Here is a 27,373-nt window from a genome sequence, read left to right on the forward strand (position 1 = left end):
GAAAGGCAAAGTTGACCTCAGCGGAATTCAAACTCGAAATGCAAAGTTTGACGAAATGCTGGCGTGCTATCAATTCTGCCAGCTCGTTGCCATGCCCCAAGAAATTGTATTAAAAAACAAAAGCAATTAATGCAGTCCTCAATGTTATTACAAGAGAATATTGTTAGGAATGAATGGGTTAAATGTTTATTTACACTAATGGTTCCCATGTCCTAAGAAGTATTTTGAGTAAAAGGTTTTCTTTGTGACATTGAGTTCTTGATGGTTCTTGGAAATATTTCATGCTATCTTCGGATCTTTACCTTTTGACCTACAGATTTAAAAAATAATTTTTTGTAACTAAACTTTCAAACTTCGGACACTGGTAGAATGTGTCATATAAAACATCTTTTACTCTTAGCATTTTTGAGAAAAACTTATATTTATGAAGTTATTTCACGTTAAAGTTCTCGTATTTCGGTAATTTCAACCAATCAATGACGTGTATTCAGCTGAATAAAATTACTGACGTTGTTTGTCAACAACTATCAGCGGTGTATTTTTCGTTTGTCAGTTATTTATGACATCGTTCGTGCGTTTGTACTGGTTTTAAGGTTTTAGGGTTGGGGTTTTATGGTTAGAGTTAGGGTTTTAGGGTTAGGGTTAGGTTGTCATAAATAACAGTGACAAACGAAATACACACCGCTGGAAGTTCTTGTTGACAAACAACAGCAGTAATTTTATTCGGCTGAATACATGTCATTGATTGGTTGAATGAGAACTTTAACGTGAAATAACTTCGTAAATATAAGTTTTTCTCAAAAATGCTAAGAGTAAAAGATGTTTTATATGACACATTCTACCAGTGTTCAAAGTTTGAAAGTGTTTAGTTACAAAAAATTATTTTTAAAATCTGTAGGTCAAAAGGTAAAAATACCCAAAATGTAAAAGGTGCATCTATTCACTTGTATAATTTGTATAATCTGTCATTTACTCCCTATTCTTCTGAAGGCTTGGTTATGGAAATATTTGAGAATGTTTGACAAAGTTTCCACAACTTTGAACTTGAATGTCATATAAGATGTCTCATAGAATAGTCGAACCCTTTTGTTACCATATTTCTCTTGAAATGCACCACCTTTCTTTCAATAAATTTTGAAAATAATGAAGAATTTAATAAAATACATTTGTCATTATTAAACTGATTTTTGGACCATGAATTAACACAAAATGTTATGTGAGATTCTAAATCACTTTTAAACAGGAAGTTGGTGTCAAACAACAAGGGGCAGTCTCAGGTGATTTGCTATGAGAAGGCTTAAGGTAGTGAGTGATATGTTTGTTGTTTAAGCTCTGGCCTTAATATGCCTGACACTTGCCCAAGGTGCTACACAGTGTGACTAAACCTCCAAACATACTTAGGGAAGCAAATGTCTTAACCACACAGCCTTGCCTATAAATATCATCATCATCACCATTTAACTTCTGCTTTATATGCTGGCATGGGTTAGATGGTTTGAATGAAACTGGTAAGCTTTAGGGCTACACTAGGTTTCAGTCTAATTTGGCATGGTTTCTATGGCTGGATGCCCTTCCTAATGCCAACCACTCCAAGAATGTAACGGGTGCATTTTACATGCCACCAGCATGGGTACCAGTTATGTGACACCAGCATCGGCCACGACTGCAATTTCACTTGGCTTGGTGGGTCTTCTCAAGCGCAGAATATTGCCAGAGGTCTTGGTCACTTATCATTGCCTCCATGAGGCCCAATGTTTAAAGAGTGCTTTATACATGCCAGTTACATGACACTGGCATCGGCCATGACTACAATTTCACTTGGGTTGATGGGTCTTCTCCAGCATGGCATATCGCCAAAGGTTTCAGTAACTTGTCATTGCCTTCGTGTGTTCGTGTGGTCTTGGTAGCATGTCATCGCCTTCATGTGTTCAAATGAAGATCATGCTTCACCACTTTGTCCCATGACTTCCTGAGTCTACTCCTACCACAGGTTCCCTCCACAGTTAGAGATTAGTCCTTGTGTGTGTGTAAACTAATACATCTGTTTGTTGTTTGCACACCCATCTTCGTCTTTTGTTGTTGTTTTTTTTTGTAAATTCCCACTATATATATATTGCCATCTAAGAATACGTAAGTCAGGAAAAAATGGAAATCTATAAACATATACAGTCGGAAGCAAGGATGTTTAGTAAGAAGTTTGCTTCCCAACCATATGGTTCCAGGTTCAGTTCCACTGGGTTGCACCTTGGACTTCTGCCATAGCCTTGAGCCAACCGAGGCCTTGTAAGCATATTTGATTCATGGAAACATACATCAAATGTATGTGTGTGTGTGTGTATGTATATATATATATATATATATATATATATATATATATATATAATATATATATATATAAATATATATTGGGTCATCCCATAAATAATGTGGGGTTTTTTTCAATTGCATGAATTAAAAGTCGGAGGGGGATGGGATAAACTACCTGCATCAACTTGCTATAAAAGCAATAGTAATTTTACCTTGTACTTATTCTTAGTGCAAATTTTGAAGAGTACGGTTCGATTTTTTCAAAGCTATAATGGAAGTGACAAAGGAGCATATTTGGCATATTTTGCTTTATGATTTCAATAAAGGCAACAATGCAACAGAAAGTGCGAGGAATATTAATGCAGTATATGGAGATCAGACAATAAGTGTAAGCCAGTGTCAATGGTGGTTCCAGAAAGTCCAAGCCAGAAACTACAGCCTAGATGAGCCATGCCCTGGAAGACCAGTAGAGCTCAACAAGAACATCCTGCAAATCCTGGTGGAACAAAATCCCATCGTAACTGTTGAGAAAATTGCAAAGAAGCTTGGATTTGGTCATTCATTAACACCTGTGCTCCATCAGGAAAGTCAGCAAATTGTGTCAATGGGTTCCTCACAAACTAATTGCGTGCAGAGAGTGAATATGTACTCTTCTTTGCTGTCACATCTCACAAATGAACCTTTTTTAAACCAAATAATGACTAATGATGAGAAATGGGTTCTCTATACAAATGTCAAATGCCCAAGACAGTGGGTAGGGAAAGGAGAATCACCAGCATCCCAGGCCAAAGAAGGTCTTCACCCATGTAAGGTGTTGTTATCAGTTTGATGGGATATAAAAAGTTTAGTCCACTTTGAACTTTTAAACCCAAACCAAACAATAACAAAGAAGATCTACTGTAAGCAGCTTGAGCAGCTTAAGTCAGTGCTAGAAGAAAAACGATCATTTTTAGTTTCAAGACAAAAAGTGTTCTTTCATCAGGATAATGTTCAGCCACATACAGCAAAGATGACATTCCAAAGGCTGGAGCAGTTTGAATGGGAAATGATGCTCCACCAACCATTTTCGGTGGACATTGCTCCATCTAATTATCATTTATTCCACAGTCTTCAAAATCATTTAGATGAAATAAATATGAATTGTGTAGACAAGGTCAGAACAGTACTGGAAGAGTACTTTTTGTGGATAAGTGAATTTTGGAAGAGGAGCCTTGTAAGTCTAACAAATAGATGGAAGAGCATTGTAGAAAATGAAGGAGAGTATATTTTAGATTAAAAAAGAACTTTGGGCTCTTTACCTTTTGACCAGCAGATTTAGAAAATAATTTTTTGTAACTAAACACTTTCAAACTTTGTATACTGGTAGAATGTGTCATAAAACATCTTTTACTCTTAGCGCTTTTGAGAAAACTTTATATTTACAAAGTTATTTCATGTTAAAGTTGCCGTATTTTGGTAATTTCAACCAATCAATGACATAGCATACACTTAGTGAAATTCTCTCTCTCTGTTATATATAACATAAATATGGACATAGCAGATAACAGCTAGTCTTTGGCCGCTTGGACACTGTTGTGTCCACTACTCTGATTGGTTGGTATTGGCGCAATTTGTCTCTTGCTCTATTACGCGCCAATGTGCAACCCAACCAATCACAGCCTTCTGATAAGGTCCCGTGACACAGTCTTCTAAATCTCCATTGGAGCCTCCTAGTCTCTATGAAAGCTAGTTACAAAAACTGTATTTTGTCTTTGGTTCTAGACCTTCTAAGGTCTAACCACTGACCACAGAGCACACAGCCAGTTCCAGTGACAGACAACACCAGCAGTATTCAGGACCTCCATCTCTGTCGCCTTCATCTTAACAATGCTAACTACATCTCTATGTACACCGCAACATTCGCTCAGGTCAACTCCTCACTGTTTGTGAATGACTTCACCGTGGTTAACAGAAAGTACAACCTGTATCAAGTAACTGGCTCTGCATAGTAGCCACAACCATTTACATGACGTGCTTTAACCGGTGCTGAATTGTAGCCACAACTTCTTGTTACAACACTTCAACTATTGTGTGCCTTACTACGAACTGGTATTTATCTTCATTGTGTCTGAACTTCTAATGTTCTGTTACAGACGCTTTCTATGCTCTGTATTTTATCTCACACACATACACCCTTGTTTGTACACACATACATTTTATGTATGCATGATGGCCTGTCTATTATTATTATTATTATTATTATATATGTACTTAAATAAAACCTTTCTCTTAACATTCTACGGTTGTGTCATCTTTCTTTTCCTTCTAGCACTCATACTCATTTATCCATTTTTGCTTTTATTGTAAGCGACTGTGCGGTGTATTAAAAGGAGTCATTCATTCGTCATCTCTCCTTCGCACGGTCGTTCTACACACATTTCTTCAGATATTGGTTCCAAATTTTGGTACAAAGCCATCCCCAGTGTTCAACTGGTACTTATGTTATTGAGCCCCAAAAGGATGAAAGGCAAAGTTGACCTTGGCCAGAATTTGAACTCAAAATCTAAAGACATGTTGCTAAGTATTTTTGACCAGCATGTTAATGATCTGCCAGCTTGCTATCTTACGTATTCTTCAGATATTAGAAATTAATAACATAACTAAACAACTTTTGTTGGTATAGCTCTCAATTAATAATAGATGATACAAAGGAACAATTAAACGAGCAATTTGTTAAACTATGATGCACTTTAGAATGTGGATAAGCCATTCTATAGTGTATAACACTATACAATAATTGGACAAGATTCATGATGGACATTTTTCACACAGTTCCTTTTCAGTACTATTTAGCTCAGTGTTTCTCAACCATTTTTTACCTATGGACTCCTTTTTATTCCTGTTTTACTCAAGTGGGCCCTCATAACCAATCGATATTTTAGAAATCCTATTATATTTTTATTATTGAATATTATTAGGAATTGGATTAAAAATTATTGAAATATTTTGTGCATTTAGGTGTATAATGACCCCTAGGGTCATTATAGCTCCTAGTTGAGAATGACTGATATAGACTCAAACATAATTATTTCTTAGAGACATTCATATTTGCTTTGTTTCATTTCTACAGTGAATATTTCAGCTCATTGGTTTTATTAAAGGACTGAGAAAGTATACATATTAAAATTGCAGTTTGATTCATTCTTTACTCATCTTGATCTTCTTGTTAATTCATATTTATTTGACAATGTACATATATATCTGTAGTGGGAGAAATTGATTTATAAACAACATTATGAAATGTTAGAGTCAGCAGTTGTAACAATAAAAATTTGTTGTTATAATTGCATGTGTAGGATGTGAAAGATGGACAATGCATGAAGTTTTAAGGAAATATTTGTTTACCGTTACATTGCAATACCTTGCCTCGATGGGCAGGTTATGATAAATCCAAAAGCATGCGAAGTAAAGTTTGTGTTTGTGTCCTCTTCATTGCTTAGTAGTAATTACAGAGAGAGATAGAATGATGTTGTAAGAGAACAGAATTAGGCCTAGTGAGGGTTGTAGGGTGTGGAATGTTGTCTCACAGTTGCTGACAGTAAACTTCATTTCTCCCTCTGACCAAGGTTGGTCAGCCAGACTTCATTGTCACTGAAGTGACTAACTTGTTGAGTCGTCACAGACTGACAGATTTTTGCTTGGGATGTTCTTGCTTTTATAATTATCTAGAAGGATAGATATATCATTGAGAACAATAGATTTAGTTGGTAATCTTGTTATCTCTATTCTAGCTTTTGGTGAAGTAGATGAGGTTAGAAAGGGTCAAGTGGTAAAGACACTATTTCGGCTTAGCTAAAGACATCTGGAAAATGTAAAACTTCTGTCAGAGAAAAACCATTGTTCCACTGTGGGGGGGGGGGAGTTCTGTTGCTGTGTTAATTTAAATTTGGCTATGGTGGATAGAATCCACTTCATGTATGCAAAATCCACTACATCTTTTTTCATTCTGGAGAAAAAATTCTTTCATATCAAATTTTGATTTATTTTAGACCTATGTATAGTGTATATTAATTTATGGCACATTTAGATTTTCAGTTGTCATTAGGAATAAAAATCCTGTTCAACTTAATTTTCAGTCATGCAGAAGATGGAGTGTGCCAATAACTGTCACTGAGAGTTTTGCTGTTCTTATCTGCCTTTGACAATCCAATGTAGTTGTTGCAAAGATTTACGCATAACTGAATGAGTCCACCAAGTTTTAATGATGTCCTGCATATTAGTTGTTAGTATAAGTAACTATCGCATGCATCAGTTATACTGCAGATTTGATGAGTGCTTTCTTCATTTACAAAGTTGAATTCAGTTCCTCTCTAGGACAGAGGTTGGACACTACATGAAACGCTACTTCTCTCCTTTTCTTACTGACAAATTAACATCTTCTACTTTGGGAACCATTATACAACTCATTTGCTTAACACTTCAGATACCAGATTCGAGTGGTTTGATAATACAGGGAAATCTATAATTTACATAAAAGAATTAAAACAAATGTACGGGGAAATTTATTTAGGATCTGTTAATCCTCAAAATTATACCATTGTTTTAGATTATAAGGTTGAAGTTATTCTAGGAATATAAGTTTAAAAGGTTAAAAAGCATTTACCAACAAATTATATCTATTTCCCCCCCACAAACTAGGTTAAATCCTCTCGACCATTTCCCTCTACAGGTTAGAGGTGTGTCTTGGAAGGGAGATAACTACTATTCAAAGTCCTATAAACCTTAGCATAACTCAACATGGCGGGTTCGAAAGATGATGCCACGTCCTCTGATATTTTAGAGGCGGCTGACAAATTAACAGATATAGACAAGATGAAAGAAGCTTTGGATAGACTTTGTCATGAAGAGGTTAGTAAAATAATCCTGTTTGCATCCATATCTATGTTTGTTTTGATGTATGCCAGATTACATATAATATATATGTACAATTGACAATTAGGTGATTCGATAATTGAAACAGTGCACATGTAAAAATTACCTTAGCAACATATATGACTTACCTGTATTTGTTAGTTGATGACATCGTGAATGTTTCTGTCATTAGTATGTAGTCTATGTTTAATAAAGGATTAATTGGTTGTCAGTTGACGAGTTGTACATTTAATTTCCACTAGTGTCTTACGCGTACATTTGTGTATACATAAACACTGACATAATTTATTGAAAGTCTAGTCACCAGCTATCTCTGCTTTGGTTAACCTAAAATAATACACCTTACGTTACTATTTTACACGTCAATGTGTAATGCAACTTACATAAATTCAAATACAAAAGTATTAAAGTTTGAAGAATTGTTTGTTTACATCATTATGACCAGTAATGATGTAAAGTTACAGTAATAAACCACCCGATTTCAACCAAGACAGAAGTAGTTTTAACCTCAACATACATTTACAGATGATGTCTTTATAAATATATAAACAAATAGTTTCAGATATTGTAAAAGATTGCACCTATTTCATTATTTCTATTTATACTTTTAATCATTTTTTTTTCACGGTCAATTTACCTCTCACCTTTGTTAAGCTTTTCTTCTTTATTATTATTAATTTTTTTATTTAATGTTTCTTTCCCTATACATAACACCGGATATTACAAACCTCTGATTTATTTTCTGTGCAATATAATAAAATGTTTATGATCAATAAATATTTTTCTGTTGAACAGTATCAAAATCTTCCAGAATACGTTTATTAAGAGTAATTATCCCATGTCATTCCTCGATAATCTGTCTTTAACGAAGCATGTTCGGACGTAACACGTTTACCATGGTCAATTTTATAATTTTGTTTTATATACTACTGGTACTTTAATTAACCGGGAAAGACCAGAAAACTTTAATAGGACTCCATCATAAGAGCCTGTGTCTGTTTTATTCCCACCATGTCTTCAATTAACCCATTAATGCATAGTGTCTCGAAAACGGGACAAACAGAAAATTAATACGAAGTATTTATTTCAGTTATCTGCTGTTCACACATAAACATTTCACAAATCAAAAATACTGTATAATCGTCTTTTTATAACTTTAAAAAAAATTCATATTATTTCCTTGTTATTTATTTGTAATTGTAGAATGAAAATGAAATGTTATGGACTGTTGGGTTATTATCTATCATTTATGTTGTACTAGTTTCAGTCGTTGGACAAATCGATCCCGGGTACTTATTTTAAAAAAAAGTCTGGTACTTATTCTATCTGTCTTTTATGCCGAACCGCTAAGTTACGGGGATGTAAACAAACCAAAATTAGGTGTCAAGCAGTGAAGGGACAAACACACACACGCATACACGATGGGCTTCTACACAATTTCCGTTCACCAAATTCACTTACAAGGCACTGGTCGGCCCAGGGCTGTAGTAGAAGACACTGCAGTGGGGCTGAATCCGAAACCACTCCGTTGCAAAGCGAGTTTCTTAACCATACAGCTGTAGCTACACCTATTATTTAAAACAAGCTGTGTTAAAGTCAGTGGTATTGCTATTAAGTTTCTTTACTCACCAAATGTATTAGATTGTTTGTTCTGTCTGGTTTTAATGATGTTACCATCAGGGGGCGGGGTGGGTGGGATATTGAACTTTTTAAACCTCCTTCCTAATAGACTCGTATATGATATAAAAACAATTATGTGATAGTTCGGCAGATCTGCCTATCAAGACAGGTAGACTTATCTACCACAGAAAGTAACATCTTTGCCATCCCAGTCAGATCTGTCATGCTTGAAAGAACTTATTCAATCGTAATATTCTTGTTACAACAACTATAACTTAGATATTTGTGCTCAGTTTAACTGACATTGTGATCTGGCACTCACTCTGTTGGTTATGACAACATGGGCTCCAGTTGATCCAATCAATGAAACAGCCTGCTTGTGAAATTAACGTGAAAGTGGCCTTGCACTTCACAGATATGTGTGCTGTTGACATAGTTCTCAGGGAGATTCAGCGTGACACAGTATGTGACAAAGCTTGTCCTTTGAAATACAAGTACTACTCATTTTTGCCTGCTGAGTGCACTGGAGCAACATGAAATAAAGCATCTTACTCGAGGACACAATGTGTCACTTGTAATCAAACACATGGCCTTATGATTATGAGGTGAATGCCCCTAACCACTAAGGCATGTGTCTTCACAACATTAAGATCAGCAATAGGTAATAAGATAGGTACATCAACATCATGATGTTCACATGCTAGCATTGCATGTTTCACATAATTTACATGCTTACCATATCAACCCAATGGTCAAGTGTTCTGTGCTATTTAGCAGAAGATTTTTGGAGGTATAGACCATTTATAACTATAGCCTTGTTTTGAATAAATACCTGACAGACAAATTACATAGACTTTAAATAAACATATTTCTGGATGTATTATAATGGTGATGAATGATATCCCAATACTCTCAACACTTATTATTACAACTTTGCCTACTTCAATGGCACATTTTTGGAAGAATTGCCTCAGTACACTAGAACTGCAATAGATGACAGCAGAAAAGGAATGATTCTATCATGTATTAGAGAGGAACACTCTTCATAAAATTTATTACAGGCATGGCTGAACGGTTCAGAAGCTCACTTTGCAACCAAGTGGTTTCAGGATCAATCCCATTGTGCAGCATCTTAGACAAGTGTCTTCTACTCTAGTTTGACCAATACCTTGTAGATGAGTTTGGTCGATGGAAACTGTCGAAGTTTATCATACATACATACAAGTCATTCATACATATATATGTATGTTTTGTGTTTGTTCCTCCCACAACCATCACATGACAACTACTGTTCATTTGCTTTAGATCTCCCTAACTTAGCAGTTCAACAAAAGAGAACAATAAAATGAGTACCAGACTTTAAAAATAATTACTGGGGGTGATTTGCTTGACTAAACTCTTCCAAGACAATGCCCTGGCATGTCAACAGTCCAATGACTGAAATGAGTAAAAGATACATTAAATGATTGCAAAGTAACTTATGCCAGTGCAAAGGACTTACTGTGTCATTTGGAAAATTTCAGGAAATCATTTACAGTTTTTCAAATCTGAACCAAACATGAGTAATGTTGCAGTTGATATTCTACTGTATGGCATATAAAAACAGACCTAAATATGACACTAAATCAGTGTTTAATGTCCTTGTATAATAATCCTTTCTACTGAAGGCACTAGGCCTGAAATTTGGGGAGAGGGGACTAGTTGATTACAGTGTTTCACTGGTACTTAATTTATTGATACTGAAAGGATGAAAGGCAAAGTTGACTTCTGTGGAATTTGAATTCGGAACATAGTGATGGGCAAAATATCACTAAGTATTTCATCCAGCTCGCTAACAATTCTGCCAGCTTGCTGTTGTAGACATCATCATCATCATCATTTAGCATCTGTTGTCCATGTTAGCATGGGTAGGACAGTTTAACAGGGCTGGCAAGCTGGAAGGCTGTACCAGACTCCAGTCTGATTTGGCATGATTTCTATGGCTGGATGCCCTTCCTAACACCAACCACTCCAAGAGTGTAATGGATGCTTTTACATGCCATGGGCATGGGTGCCATTTGCGTGACACCAGTATCTGCCATGAGTGCAATTTTACTTGGTTTGATGGGTCTTCTCAAGCACGACATGATGCCAAAGGTCTCGGTCATTGCCTCCAGGAGGACCAACACTCAAAAGGAGCTCAGCCACTTTACTTCTGTGAGGCCCAACATTTGAAAGGTGCTTTTATGTGCCAGTTACGTGATTCCAGCATCAACCATGACAATGATTTCACTTGGCACAGCATATCACTAAAGGTCTCGGTCACTAGTCATTGCTTCTGTGAGGCCCAAAATTCAAAGATCCTGCTTCACCATCTTGTCCCATGTCTTCTTGGATCTACCTCTACCACAAGTTCCCTCCACAGTTAGAGATCAGCACTTCTTTACACAGCTGTCCTCGTCCATCTACATCACATGACCATACCATCACATTCGTCTCTCTTACATACTACATTTGATGCCTCTTATGCCCAACTTTTCTCTCAAGATGCTTACACTTTCTTGAACATGTACACTGACATTGCACATCGGGCGAAGCATACTGGCTTCATTTCTTTCAAGCCTATGCATAACCTCAGCTGTTACAGTCCATGTTTCACTGCTGTGCATGCAGCATAGCTGTTTGCATACAGGTATCATACAATCTGCCTTTCACTTTGAGAGAGAGGCCCTTTGTCGCCAGCAGAGGTAGGAGCTATCTGAACTTTGCCCAGCCTAATCTTATTCTCACAGCTATGCTCTTGGAGCATCTACCTCTGCTACTGACTTGGTCACCTAGATAACGGAAGCTATCTACTACCTCTAGCTTACTCCACTGGACTCTATTTTCTGTACATTTTCAGTGTTTATTGTACCTGTGCATCTTTCACACACAAAAGCTATTTTCCCTGTTAACCTTGATATTGCTACACCTCTTTTGTGTCCAAAGCTTACACTGGGTACATCTTATGGAGTTTCTAACTATGCCTTTTCTAAAGATCGAGCAGGGCCATTGACCTGAAGGGATTTGTGATTTGTCTGCCTTTCTACTTACAAAGACTTTAGTTTGTGCTAGGTTAACTTTAAGGCCCTTTGATTCTAGACCTTGTTTCCATACCTGGAACTTCTCTAGTTCTGGTAGTGGTTCAGCTATAAGAACAAAACCAAACTGCATCTCATCTAAACTAACTCTCTCCCTAATTAGTTGGGCCATGACCCTCTCTGTAACTTTCATCATCTGATCCAACAGTTTGATACCTCTAATCATTTCTTTCTAAGGCATCACCTTTACCTTTGTAGCAGTTGACAATGGTGCTGTTACACCAGTCATTGGGTATGACTCCTTTGTGAACCACTTGATTTACAATATGGGTGACTAGACCATAACCACACTGCCAGATATTTTAAGCATTTCAATAGTGATTCCTGATGGGCTGGGGGCTTTCCCTGTCTTCATATCCTTAATTGCTTTATCTACCAAGGTACTGTCGATTTGAGTAGCTGGTCCCTTAATTGGGTCAACATTTGGTACTGATTTGGGTAGCTGGTCCCTTCAATTTGGTCAACATTTGGCAGGCTCTCCTCCTCCCATTCATTCTCCACATCTAGAAGTCTTTCATAATGGCATTCCCAAGCCTCTTTCTTCGTAGAATCATTAAATGCAAGTTCACCTTCATCCATGCAGACATATTTCTCTCCTATGACATCCATCACATTTTTCTCTCACACACTGTCTTGCTATCCGAAACACTTTAGTTCTTTGGTGCTCATGTCACTGAACATAGGCAAACTTCTTTTCTGCTTCTCCCTTAACTAGATATACTTGTCTCCTAGCACCACTTCTGGCTGATACAGTTCCCTGTTATCCCCACTCTTCCAGGCTTGTTTCTTTGCTCTAATGGCCCTGTCTACAGCATTGTCCCACCACCACGTTACTCTAGGTCTGGATGGGACATTGCACTAGCTGCAGATTTGGTCTGTGGCTCTCAGCAGTATAGTTTCACATTATATTGGTTCCAAATTTTGGCACAAGGCCAGTAATTTTGGAGGAGGGGGAAGTTGATTACATTGATCCCAGTGCTCAACTGATATTTATTTTATTGACATTAAATGGCCAGAAATGCATCTCTGGTTGTGAAACAAGATATTTTGGCTTGTCTCAATACTGGAAGTTAAACCTATGAGGTATGTTTGGTGCTGTTATTTACTTTAAGCATCTAACTACAGCAATTGAATCAAGAACTTTTCAGAGGGATTACTTAACATCTAAAAGATTTTTTCCCTACTACATTTAGCCATTAGATCAATATACTATGGAAACACACACACACACAAAAGTGGTCGTCATCATTATCATCATTTAGCATCTGTTTTCCATGCTGGCATTGATTAGATGGTTTGACTAGAGCTGGTAAACTGGAGAGCTGCACCAGGCTCCAATCTGTTTCAACTTGGTTTCTATGGCTGGATGCCCTTTCTAATGTCAATCACTCTAAAGAGTTTACTGGGTATCCTTTACATGTCACTGAGATGGGTGCCTTTTCTGTGTCACCAACACAGTTGCCTTTTACTTGTCACCAGCCACCAAGGTGGATAAGCAAGAACTAAAATATTCAGGAATTAAAATGGTGCATAAAACATTACATACAATATTATCACACTTTGACAATTGACTGAAAGCTCCTATCTGTGTTGATGCCAGTCCTGTTGGATTGGGTGCCAGAGTTGTAGTTATCTGAAGCTTGAAAAGGTGTATAAGGATGATCTTCAATCACCAGTAGCTATTGGCAGGGATGTAATAGGAGTATTTAGTTCCCTGGATGCATTCTGAACCTTCACTGTTTGGGTTATTAGAAGGGCAATATCATTTGTTTAAGCTGAGAACACAGATTAATGGTAGAAATATTAAATGTGATCTATCTTTGCTTTAGGCTGTTTCTTTTGTTTTTGACATAATCTATTAGCCATGAAGTGGTAGTAGATGGCTTATATAGTTACATTAAATGATAGAATGTGTCTAGTATTAAGATTAGTGGTGTAGTAAGATTTTAATGTCAAGGCATGTTAATTTCTTAACCATTACTATACTTAATCACATAAAAGACATACAGGCATATTAGATACACCCTATTTTCAATAGTGCATATTTAGGAAAAAAATCCTTGTTCTGTGAAATATTAAATTAATAATGATAAAGTCTTTATTTTTCATTTCAGGAAATTGTCAATGAAGAATTGAACAGCCTGTTAGAGCATCAGTCTTTATTGGAGAATAAAATGTTTGCTCTTCATAAAATGCTGTGAGTTAGATTTATATGTTGTTTCTCTTAAGATGGAATTCTGGTTTAAGCACCCGATATAAACTTTTTTTATGTTTTGGAATTTTCAGAAAAGTTTTGCAAATTTGTGTTCTACATATGATGATGATGATGATATGGGAATTCATATGATTATGCAAAAAAAAAAAAAATTTTTGTGTGATTTAAGGATGTTTTAGCTGTTCTTATTCATAAATCTCACACCACCTGATACATTCTTCATTTTTTTGTCACTTTGACATGTATTGATGTTTTTCAATATTTTTCTCCCCATAAACACATTTAATAGAATGATGATGGACCCAAAGATGGTCCATTGCTGGGATTTAAACAAAAAATTCAGACTATCCATACTTTAAATACTGATTTTTAAAAAATTTGAAAAAGAGTAAAACTTTTAGGATTTATGGGGTGAAGGGGGTCAAAAAATTAAAAGCAAATTTCTTTTTCATAATCATATGACTTACCATGTATAGAACATAAATTCCCAAAAAGTTTCTAAAAATTCTGCAAAATAAAAGTTAAGAGGAGTTATATGGAGTGCCTAAACCAGAGTTCCACCTCTTTTAATTCTTTTAAATAGTCTAACCATTTAAACTTGTGTTTGAAACTAAAGCATCTGGTTAGATGCAGTTTTAATAAAATCATATCTTTGAGGCAAGGATATTTTATATGTAATCCTGTTTTATGGTTTTCAGTTACAGTTGTCTTTGATCATTTGTTTCCTGCAGTATTAATTATATATGCTGAATCAGTGTTTCTAGTCAGTTTATTGGTATAAATTTTTACAAAACTAAGGCTTAGTCCTTTCAAGTCCATGCCTGTTCTGTTATATCTTCATCATTATCATTTAATGCTTGTTTTCCATGCTGGCATGGGTTGGATGATTTGACTGGAGCTGGTAAGGCTGGGGGCTGCACTAGGCCTCATTGTCTGTTCTGACATGGTTTCTATGGCTGGATACCCTTCCTAATGCCAACCACTCCACAGAGTGTATTGAGTGCTTTCTATGTGTTCATAGCATCAGTATGACTGCTTTTTATATGGTACCAGCACTGATATCAATTCTGTGGTGGATGGGTCTTCTTGAGTACAGCAATGCACCAGATATCTTGGTCCTTAGTCTTCTCCTTCATAAGGCAATGTCTTATGAAGGAAATGAGACACTGAGCCTTACAAAGGAGATGATTAAGAACTAAGATATCTGGAGTATTACTGTACTCAAGATATGTATAATATTAAGGATCAGTGAGGGAACCTATATGTTATTTGTGAATGGACTACAAATATTAACTAAATCTTTCTCAGATCACACTATCTTGTCAACACTAGTCTTACAAAAGCAAGTATACACTGGATAATGTAGCTCTTGATACTAAACAACATGCAATGCTGTGATAATAAGGCGGCGAGCTGGCAGAAACATTAGCACGCTGGGCGAAATGCTTAGCGGTAATTCGTCTGCTGCTATGTTCTGAGTTCAAATTCCGCCGAGGTCGACTTTGCCTTTCATCCTTTCGGGGTCGATAAATTAAGTACCAGTCATGCACTGTGGATCAATGTAATTGACTTAATCCCTTTGTCTGTCCTTATTTGTCTATGTTTAGCCCCTTGTGGGCAATAAAGAAATAAAAGAGCTAAGCTTGATACTTTATTTATTGCCTAAGATTCTGAGTTCAAATCCTTCTCTCCATGCTGGACTCTCAAAATAAATAGCAGCAAGTATTTTTTTACAAAATGAATTTTATACCTTTAGAAGTTAATATAACTCTATTATAGTTGCTGATTCTTGACTACTGCTACATAATTAGTTAATTCTCAGTGCTGTTAATTTTTTGTCCCATTGAAACTATAAAGCCTGTGTTAGGTACATAATGATTTTTTTTGTTACAACTTTAATTAAATTTCTGATCTATTTCAGTCCTAACTTACATGTTCTCGACTCAGATGCCAAGCAACTTTCTACTATGATATCATTCACATCAACTTTAGCTGAAAATGTAAGCAGCAAAGTAAGACAGCTGGATGTAGCCAAGGTGAGTTGAAGTGATATTTATTGTAAAATTGAAGATTTTGTCAATGTTTATGATGACGATGATCATTATTTAATGTCTGTTTTTCATGCTAGTATAGTTGGATGATTTGATAGGAACTGGCAAGTCAGAAGACTCCTCCAAGCTCTTCTGTCTGCTGTGGCATAGTTTCTGCAGCTAGATGCCCTTCTTAATGCCAACCACTTTGCAGAGTGTACTGGATGCTTTTTACATGACATCAGCACAAAATTAACTGCTCTAAATTATTTGGTGCAGCTCTCCTTGGTCTTGGCTAGTTCTGAAACTTTTTCATTACAAAATAGATTTTTTTTTAATTAGTTTTTTTCTAAAAGTAGAAGGATATTTTGATTGAACTAACCCCAGCATTTTACTGGCACTTTTGATTTGTATTTCATTGTTTTCACTTTCAGAGTCATGTAAGTGATTCTATCCAACGTGTTGAAGATGTGCTGGACCTTAAATTTTGCACTGATGGTGTGCAGTCGGCACTGCAGAATGAAGATTATGAAAAGGTATGACCTCCGATATTTTTCTTATATGTTTGTTTCTTTATGTATATTGGGATTGTCTGTTTCAGTATAGTGTCTTGCCACTTGTCTCAGTCTTTTGGAGTCTAATACACAGAGCAATAGAGAAAAACCATCAATCTTTGTGGTTGTTCATGTCATTTTCCTTTTTGAGATGTTTTTTTCTGATTAGATGCCCTTCCTATCACCAACCCCCTTCGGTATAGGCTTTACGACCAGCAATAGAAAGATTGTCTACCAAAACTAATATTCTGTCATAACATGACTTCAAACCTTGTTGTGGACAATTTCTTGGCTGCTGTGTTAAATGAATGAAATCTTTTCCATTTCCACGATGGATTTAATTGAAATTTCATCCTGGACTGAGTCAGTTCTTTATTGGAGCTTCTACTCTCTTAGGCATGAAGAGACTCATGTCTCACTTATGTTTTATTTTTGCCATGATTTTTTACAACTGAATGCCCTTCATGTCTTTAGTCATTCATTCACTAGAATCAGAAAAAGTATCCCATACCTGACATGACTTTCTCTGATCTATCTCTATTTGTTCCTTTCTTTTCCACAGAACTGGGTATATAATAATAGAGTTAATTTTTATAAATGCCTCTGGTATCAAATAAATAGCCTGAGATGAGGCTGTAGAGAGTTCTCTCCATTCTACATGATATTCATTCTTACCGGACCTCATGTCAACATGTTAGGCTTGTTTAGCTCTCTGGAGGTTCATGGCAGCAGTAAAGTCTGTTGGGTATTAAGGTCCTCTATTTTAGTCCATAGCAGCAAGCTGATATGATAGTGTGTTTTATAAACAGATAGTTTTGTATCCTCTCTAATACTATGCCTATGTAATTAGTGTGTTGATATTAGGGCTCATAGTAAGGCAGCAAGCTAGCAGAGTTGCTATCATGCCAGGCAAAGTTCTTAGTGACATTTCATCTGTCTTTACATTCTGAGTTCAAATTCTGCTGAGGTCAACTTTACCATTCATCTTTTCAGGAGTCAATAAAATAAATACTAATTGAACACTGGAGTTGATGTAATTGACTTACCCCTTCCCCCAAACTGCTGGCCTTGTGCTAACAGCTGAAGCTGATGTTAGGGTTCATAGTGTCAGTGAAGGCCAGTAACTATAAAAGTTGCCGCTATGTGTTGATATCTCCATGCAACCATGTGGTATAGTTGGGAGTTTCATAAAGATAACCTAGTATATCCTCTGTATCGTAGGTTATCAAAGGAAAGCCCTTATTGGGATGTAATAGCAAATGTGCTGATAGCTGTCCCAAGTGTTATCTGTCTAAGCGTTAAGGATATATCTCTCTCTACACTACATGAACATTTGTGGTGAGTGTAATGATAAATGGTATAAAGATGTTAATGACAGACAGGCCAATGCTGTCTTCAAAGTACAAGGAAGGGAGAAAGAGGGGGTACTCATCATGTTGGTGCTAAGGCTAATAGATCAATAACTGCTAGGCCAACATCATTAGAATTTGTAATGACAGTGAAATGGATAGAATGAACTAGCTGTTGGGTGGGGTTTTTAGGTATGCATTGCTATTTCCTGTGATGTAAGATAGTGGTGGGAGAAAGCGGGAGTTATAGAAAAGAAGCAGAGTGACAGGAATCAGAGTAAGATGGTGATGTAGTAGAGAGTAATAAAACAGAAGTGATGGGAACAGAGAGTGTGAAAGACAGCTACATGATGTTTGTTGGTAAGGAGAATGAATAGAAACAACATGAGTGGTAGTGATTTAAGTATAAATAATAAACACCCAACTTCCCTGAATATGTTTGACAATTATTTGTTTGACTCAGAATTTGAAAAACTTCTGAGTCAAACAGACAACAGTGATATGATGGGGGGCAAAGGAAGAGTGGTAGAAAAGAGACTGGGTGAAGGAAGAGAGAGTAATAAAAGAAAATGTGGGATGAGAGAGAGAATGTGGGAAACAGCATGATATCAAATGTATGTCATCAACATCATCATCATCATGATGTGTATGTAAATTTATGTGTGTGTTCTATGTATTTACTCACAATTATATATATGTTTGTATAATATACTTTTATATTTAAAACTGTTTTAGGCTGCTGGTCATGTCCACCGGTTCCTAAGTCTGGATGAAAATGTTCTAAGAATGGCTGGTGATGCCAGTGAAGGTAAGAGCTTTAACATTTGGCACATCACTCCCTAATGCTTATTCTCGTTGTTCAGCTGTTGGTAAAACTTTTCATTCATTGTTTCTGAAGAGCCTGTTCTGCTGGAATTGTTTATTCTTTGTTGCTATCTGGTTTAAAAACACTTTTTTACCTGATATTACCTTAATTTTTTTGTTTTATCTCTTCTTTAGCAACATGTGATCCTCTGTGGCTAATATTGCACTGTCTTTGGAACTTATTCCTGTGGCTTCCCATCACCATCTTTTCAATTATTGCATTTATCCTTCCAAGATTTCTTTTGAGCTCTTCAACTTGATTTTCATATCTCCATTTCTATCATAGGCCTTTCATCCTTGCCTTTCCTTGACTTACAGCCCCCAAGAATTTCTACAGTAACAGAGGCTGTGCAGAATATGAGGTCATTTAATTCTGTTATATTTTCAACATAGAAAAGTTAACAAGTTGTCCAGCTTCTTTACTATTTCACATAGTTATTCTGTTTTAATTCCTCTCAATGATAGTAGTCTTTTTCTTTCACCACTCCATGTCTCATTTAGCCATTAAGTAGGCTCCTTTTCTCCTCTGTAGCATCCTTTTCTTCTACAAAGTAAATTTTGTTTTCATCCTGGCTATTATTTCTCCCCTCAGGATTTCTTGGATTCTTTGTTATTTCTTGTTTAATCTCCTTTTCTTCCACATAGCCATATCTTCAACTTCTGGAGATCTCTTCCAGCTCCAACTCAGGATAGCCACTGTCTTTTCAAAATTAAATTTTTCTAGTCTAAAAGTTTTTGTTATGTTATTGGAACATGTCATTCTCTAACCATATTTTACCCACCCTTTTCCTGTATCCTATTTTAGCAGGCTCACTTCCAATGACATTTCATTACGGTTCTTTTGTCATTCTGAGACCATCTTCTCTTAATCTTTTCAGAAGTAGTTAAATAATAACCAGGTCCATTCTGCTGTGTAGTGGAACATTTGCCATATGAGAATCCTATACTTGGGATCTGGTTACATTAATTCCGTTGTGATAATATTCAGTTATTTGGATAGGATAGTAGTGTTAAAGTGTCACAACTATCTGTGCTTTTAATTGAGATGCCATTTTTAGAGGTTGCCAGCCAAGGCTAAAGAAACTCTCTGCCTTTTGTGGTAGACCTAGCTCTGAAAAGATGACTCTTCTGAGGGTACATTATTGCTACTATCATGAGCTGATAGTACAGTGTACAAAAGTTAATCATGATAATAAAACAGGGTTCATCAGCAACAATACTAATTGCTTGCGCCAAAATTTGAAACCATTAGGTGAATTGTTAGCACACTGGGCAAATGGCTTTGGAATTTTGTCTGTCTTTGCATTCTGAGTTCAAATTTCACTGAGGTTGACCTTACCTTTCATCCTTTTGGGGTCAATAAAATAAAATACTAGTAAAGCGCTGGAGTCAATGTCATTAACTTACCCCTTCTCTTGAAATTACTGAACTTGTGCCAAAATCTGAAACCATCATCATTATTATTATTAAGGTGGCGAGCTGGGCAAAATGCTTAGCAGCATTTCATCCATCTTTATGTTCAGAGTTCAAATGTGTTGACATCGACTTTGCCTTTCAACCTTTCAGGGTTGATAAAATAAGTACCAGTCTAGCACTGGGTTTGATGATATCGACTTACTCCTTCCCCTAAAATTGTTGAACTTGTGCTAAAATTTGAATCCATTATTACTATTATGATTATTATTAAGTGTATAAACATTGGAATTGGCAGAACTGTTAGGGATTGGACAAACTGCTTAAATTTGCAGCCTTGTGTCTATGTTGGAAATGGCTATTATGAAGTACTAGCTTAAAAGCTGCACTCTGTGTGAACTTTTAAGCTAGCTCCTGTGGAGGGCTAATTGGGCTTGTGACCCAGAATTAAAGAGAGCAATAATAATAAATAATTTATTGGTACCCTGCCAAAATGGTATTGCTTTAAATTCAGTTTAAATGAAAAACTTCTAAGTTCACAAATTTTTGGAATTCTATTAAAATTTGAATTTTCAACTGTTAGTGTATAACAAATCCTCATTCAGATCTGATCCCAATGCTGGATGTTCAAGAACTATATGAAGGGCAGTTTTCAATCCCAGGGTCATCCTGACTCCAAAAGGTTTATGTCTGTGTAGAGCAAATGTAGGCTGAGGTACAGGGGTCCCAGACAGACAGACAGAATTTCGTGTTTATTATTTTACATTTGGTCCTGGTACCAAGATGCTTATAATTTTTGTAGTACCAATTGTCATCACTATCATTGTTGTGGAAACTAATTTTAAAGGAATACATTAAATGTTAACACCAGAAATGGTATCTCACAATAATTTGTTAAGAGCATAGAAAGTGAATATCTTTCTTGAGTTATTAATTTTAGCTAAACTTCATCCATAATCCCTCTATTCATACTTCAAGTAGCAAAATAATGAATTGCTGTAAGATATATAGGATTACTTAGTGTTTCCTTGCTATTGTTTAGCCCTAGCTTAGCCTGAGTAGATCTACAACCAAAGATATTTCAGTTATCTTTTTGTTCAGACGTAATTTACCTCAGACTACAGTGCCCTTTGTCTTTTCCTTTTCTTTTTTAAACAGTTAGGTTTAGATGATGGAAATTTAGCTCCTATTTCTGGCTGGTCAACTGATGACTTAGAGGCGTCCTTAGTGACTAATATGTGTTTGGTACAGTTATAGTGTATTGATTGTGATGGCTTAGGTTCAATTTCTGGGCAAGTTAAAAATGTAGCTTCTTGGATGTTATCTGATCTCATAAAGCTGCTTTTTATTCAGTTTTTTCAAAGAAACTAATTAAATAATATTGATTTCAAATTTTGCTACAAGGCCAGCATTTTCATGGGAGAGGGTAAGTTGATTACATCGACTCTCAATGCTCAACAGGTACTTATTTTATTGACTCTGAGAGGATGAAAGGTAAAATTAACCTCAGCAGAATTTGAACTCAGTACATAAAGACAGATGATATACTGCTAAGCATTTTGCCAGGTGTGCTAACGATTCTACCAGCTTGCTGTATTAACTAATAAAATATTAAATGATATTAATAGCAGTTATATTTAAAAAGGAAAAGTTGTTTTAAACTTTTGAACTATAATTGTTAGTTTCTTTTTTAAATATTGCTATTCAGATGCTGTAATTTATCTGTGTAGGACTGCAAAATATTTCCATATAAAAACTGTTGTTGACATAAATACCAGAGACATCTTGCATTATATTTTCAGGTAGTCCATTGGATACGTCATTTAAAATGTTACACGAGGCTGAAGAAAAATTGAAGACCATTGTGCGCAATAAATTCGATGCTTCTGTTCATTCAGGTGATGTTGCATCTGTTGAACGATTCTTCAAAATTTTCCCTCTTCTACGTTTACATGAAGAAGGTTTAACCAAATTTGGAAAATACTTAGCTGCCCAGGTGAGTGATTACTGTTAATATTTAGCACAAAACGAAGTTTCATGTTAAATGTGAACAGTTGAAGAATATATGACTACTGGAACCTGTATATATTCTTCCATAGATTATTCCAGTATGTCATCATCATCATTTAATGTCTGCTTTCCATGCTGGTTTGAATGGAACTGGTAAGCTGGAGAGCTGCACCATGTTCTAGTCTTATTTGGCATGGTTTCTACAGCTAGATGCCCTTCCTAATGCCAACCACTCCAAGAGTCTTATGGGTGCTTTTTATGTGCCACAGTCATGGGTGCTATTTACATGATACCAGCAATACCACGACTATGATCTTACAGGTGCCATTTACATGACACTGGCAATGGCCATAACTATGGTTTCTCTTGGCTTTATGACACTTTTCAAGCACAGCATATTGCCAAGGTTTCAGTTACTTGTCATTGCCTCCACGAAGCTCAACATTCGAAGATCATGTTCCTGGCAACTTCCACGATTACAATTTCATAGGTGCCACTCACATGACACCAGCAATGGCCATGGTACCTGTTTAACCCTTTAGCATTCAGGTTACTCAGCCAAATATAATGCTTATTTATTCACATTGTTTTGAATTAATCATTCATCATTTTGTAGCTTTACAATTTTGATGATGTGATCTTTGGATGTTGAGTCTCATGGAGGCAATGACAAATGATTGAAACTTTGGGCAATTTGCTGTGTTTGAGAAGACACATCAAGCTAAGTGAAATTGTAGTCACGGTCAGTGCTGGCAACACGTAAAAAGCATCCATGCCAGTGACATGTAAAAGGCACCTGTGCCAGTGACACACAAAGAGTACTTGTACTGGTGGCATGTAAAAAGCACCCAGTACACCCTGTGGTGTGGATGGTGTTAGCAAAGGCATCCAGCTATAGAAACCTAACCAGAACAGGCTGGAGCTGTCACTGCTCCTGAGTGAATAGCCAGAGGAGCAGCCAGCAAACAAAATTTATGGGAGAGTATATGACTTTCGCACAAAATCATTTCAACTGTAATGGAAGTATCATATACATGTTATTAAAAATAAAAACACTAACACTAAATCTAACTTTCACAGTGAGTCACTTGTAAATAATTGATATAGGTGACCAGAAGAGGATGGTAGAGGTCATTTTGATTCACACTCTTATTTTCCTTATTTTCTGAGCGTAAATTTTAAATCTTTAGCATTTAGACTGGCCATATCTGACCAGTTTTATGCTCAAACCAGCCAGATTTGGTTTTACACACCTACCCTACAATGTCATTCTAAAAATGAACTATCAGATCATGAAAATCCTGAAGCGATGATGAGATGATGCATATTTATTTGAAAACAATGTGTATAAATAAGCATTACATTTGACAGAGTAATCTGAATGTTAAAGAGTTAAGTCAAAATATTACTTTTCCACAGAGACACAAGTGAAATCATGTCTGAGTAGTGATCATGCTCTTTTTTCGCATGGTTTTTAAAATCTAACTTAAGTAAATTGTCTTGAATATGAAATCAGAACCAGATTACGGACTTGAGTTGATCAGAGCTTATTTCCTTGCCTATGAACACAACCAACTTTTGTAGGGAAGGAAACGGTCAACTGCTGGATACTTCTGATATTTTTGTATTTACCTCTGTTTGTAGAAAGACTTAACAAAATATTATCAACTTCTGATACTGTGTAAAAGTATTAAAGGAAGCTTTGATGTATGGTTGCTAGTGTATTATTATTATTATTATCAATCATTATTTTTTTTTTTTTGTCAAGAAAATATTCTGAGTATTTTTTTTTTTGTATATTCCAGTTTTCAGAACCAGTTGGTAAAACTTTGTCTGAAAATCTAAAAATTACTGATGATGATAAGAGATCAAATATCCTGTTTGCTGACGTTATAACTACCATGTTTGAAAGAATTGCTCGTATTGTTGAAACACACCAGCCTCTAGTTGAAACTTTCTATGGTCAGTACACAATTTACACTATCATTATCATCATCACTGTTATATTTATGTCTCCTTTTCCATTCTAGCATAGCTCTGTAGTTAAGAAATTTGCTTTGCAACACTATAGTTCTGGATTGAATCAAACTGGGAGGCACATTGGGTAAATGTCTTTCACAGTAGCTTTGGGTTGATAAATGTCTTTCGAGTGAAATTGGTAGACAGAAACTATGTGGAAAACTATACAATACATGTATTGAATAATACAGTTATGGGACTCATATACAGGACTTCAAGTTTCTGCATCAATGATACAATGATAACTACACCTGTAGCTGTTGTAAGTCCAATGTCTGGAACATCATAAATTACAAACATCTGTAATTAACTGTAATTAACTAAATGACTGTGCTATGGGCACCAGACTAACAACAGCTGAAGAGGCGCAAGGATCATCATATCATTGACACAGAAATTTCAAGTCCTGTATGTTAGTCTCCATAATTGTATCATTCAATAAATATAGTCCTCTGTTACCAATTATATTGATGTCTACTTCTTTTGTCATCACACACGATTTATCAATATATATATATATATATATATATATATATATATATATATATAATAAGTCTGTAATTGTGTGATGGTGCTATCTTTTTTGACATTAACTCTTGTTACATTATGCAGAATAATGTCTTTCATTTTTTTATAGATAGAAGAGTCTGATGCGAGAGAAATTTAGCTGCTATTTCTCTGAGTTGAGTGTCCATGTAGTGGTTCCTTCCATTAGTAATGCTTGTTTTGTTCTCCTGGTATGGGTTTGATAGGTCAGCATGTTTTTGTGGATCTTGATGCTATATTATCTCATCGAAGAAGAGTAGCAGCCCCATACTACTGCACTCTTCTTACCTTTTATTTCAGTGACCTTGGCAACCTGACAAAAATGTTTAGCAGCATTTCTTTTGGGTTGTAACATTCTAAATTCAGATCTTGTTAAAGTCACTCAACTTTAACTTTCATCCTTTTGGAATTGATAAAACAAAGTACCAGTCAAGTACTGGATTAATGTAATCGATTACTCTCTCTCTCCTATAAACTGCTTGCTTTGTGCCACAGTTAGGAAGACTTCTTATCTCATGATTCACTATATGAAAATGCTCTAGTTTTAGTTATGTAAACATTATTTCAGATTTTCATTTTGAAGTAGCAAGAGGTAGTTTCTAATCATTACTGGTATATTCAAGTAAGTTTTATATTGCATTATTTCTACTCATATTTCCTACAGGACCAGGGAAACTTGATATCATACTGATGCTGTTACAAAAAGAATGTGATCGACAAGCAAGAACGACCATCAAAGAATTCAGAAAGCGGCGGGATTTTGACTATAAGGTTAATTCAGTTTAAATCAATCAATGTGGTTACATCTAAATGACTGTTATCTTATTATAGGTACAGATGTGTCTGTGCTTAAGAAGCTTGCTTCTCAGCAATGAGGGCTTGGGTTTGGTCTCACTGTGCAACACCTTGTGCAAATATTTTCTGCTACTGCTCCAGGCTGGCCAAGGCCTTGTGAGTGGATTTGATTGATAGAAACTGAAAAGAGTCTGTCATGTATCCATCACATATGTGTATGTGTATATATGTATATATTTATATATATAAGTATATTCATATATATAATATATATATATATATATATATATATATATACACACACACACACACACACACACACACATATACATGCATATATATGCGATGGATATATGATGACAGGCTCTTTAAATATATTGTGAAAGTACATAGCTCAGTGGTTAGAGCGTCAGGCTCACAGTCATGAGGTAGTTTGCTCGATTCTTGGACTGGGCTGTGTGTTGTGTTCTTGAGCAAGACACTTTATTTCACGTTGCTCCAGTTCACTCAACTGTAGAAATGAGTTGTGATGTCACTGGTGCCAAGCTGTATTGGCCTTTGCCTTTCCCTTGGATAACATTAGTGGTATGGAGAGGGAAGGCTGGTATGCATGGGTGACTGGCGGTCTTTCATAAACAACCTTGCCCAGACTTGTGCAATCCCATATCCATTTGTGACCAAAGGGGTTCTTTACCCTTTATTTATATATAATTGTTTCATTTTCACTTTATCAGCAGATACTTGCTGAAATATTATATAATCACGGTATTGACAAGGCCATCAATTGCTGTTATACACTGCTGGTCACAATGCACTTCTAGTTCTTTCTTGATTGATCTATTCTTTTCCACCTTGACCCATATTGCTTGACTAAATTGCCTTCCCGTCATCATGGAGATTATGGAGGCCTTTTCTGATCTCTTGAATACAACATAGCAACTGCATGGGTTCACCTGTTGTCTGTGAACCCTTTGACATGTCTGACCCAGCAGAATTTATGCTTTTGGTACTCTGTGATCACTGTTTACTCCACTCCATTCTTGAATTATCTCATTTCGAATGTGCTCTTACTGCTTTGAAATCATGTGACCTAGCACTTCTGGCACCCATGTCAGACAGTTCTTATCTGCTAACGGTATATCTGTACTCTTAGCACTGTATGTCTATATGAGAAGATCTCTCAAGGCAAACTCTGCTGTAAGAGCTAATATGAATATTTCTGATAATACATTCACGTTAAGTTGCTCTGCAGTCATTTCATCATCTGACATGTGGCACGTTGTGTGCCTGTACAGGTAATGTCGATTTGATGGAGGGAGTGAGCTTATGTGAACATAGACATTTGATCACTATAAACAAACCATCTGTTGGTTGTTCAGCAAGAAATTGCAGAATCCTCATATGTCGTCTAATGACAGGAGACTCCATGTTATACATTTATATGTGTATATGTGATTATGGGGGTGAATACAAAATTTGCATGCCAAACAAAATATACTTTATAGTATTTAGTTTGGACCAAGTTATTTTTCTTTAGGTCAAGAGTGTCTTGCTTTTTGTTTCTTATGAGATTCATAAAGTCAGTACTACATACAGGTATGAATATAAATAGCTAAGACTC

The 27,373-nt window shown here is 36.0% G+C and overlaps 1 protein-coding gene and 1 long non-coding RNA gene across 2 annotated transcripts in view; one reads left to right on the forward strand and one right to left on the reverse strand.

The window, feature by feature from the left end:
• Window positions 1–5,751: 5,751 nt before the first annotated feature.
• LOC118764385 lies at window positions 5,752–26,081 on the reverse strand. Its single transcript, XR_005000216.1, has 3 exons — window positions 26,065–26,081; window positions 23,965–23,967; window positions 5,752–5,969 (listed from the first exon to the last, which is right to left on the reverse strand). It is a non-coding gene; the product is annotated as an uncharacterized LOC118764385 (long non-coding RNA).
• Window positions 7,049–27,373, forward strand: part of LOC115213481 (conserved oligomeric Golgi complex subunit 4-like) — a 48,697-nt gene continuing 28,372 nt past the window's right edge. The window contains exons 1-8 of the mRNA XM_029782476.2: window positions 7,049–7,194; window positions 14,072–14,154; window positions 16,094–16,208; window positions 16,637–16,738; window positions 18,841–18,913; window positions 22,185–22,378; window positions 24,198–24,354; window positions 25,622–25,728. Coding sequence (XP_029638336.1) covers window positions 7,084–7,194; window positions 14,072–14,154; window positions 16,094–16,208; window positions 16,637–16,738; window positions 18,841–18,913; window positions 22,185–22,378; window positions 24,198–24,354; window positions 25,622–25,728 — 942 coding nt within the window. The 5' untranslated portion in view covers window positions 7,049–7,083. The remainder of the gene's footprint in view (window positions 7,195–14,071; window positions 14,155–16,093; window positions 16,209–16,636; window positions 16,739–18,840; window positions 18,914–22,184; window positions 22,379–24,197; window positions 24,355–25,621; window positions 25,729–27,373) is intronic.

This window comes from Octopus sinensis, linkage group LG1, assembly GCF_006345805.1.
Source record: "Octopus sinensis linkage group LG1, ASM634580v1, whole genome shotgun sequence".
Taxonomy (NCBI): Eukaryota; Metazoa; Mollusca; class Cephalopoda; order Octopoda; family Octopodidae; genus Octopus; species Octopus sinensis.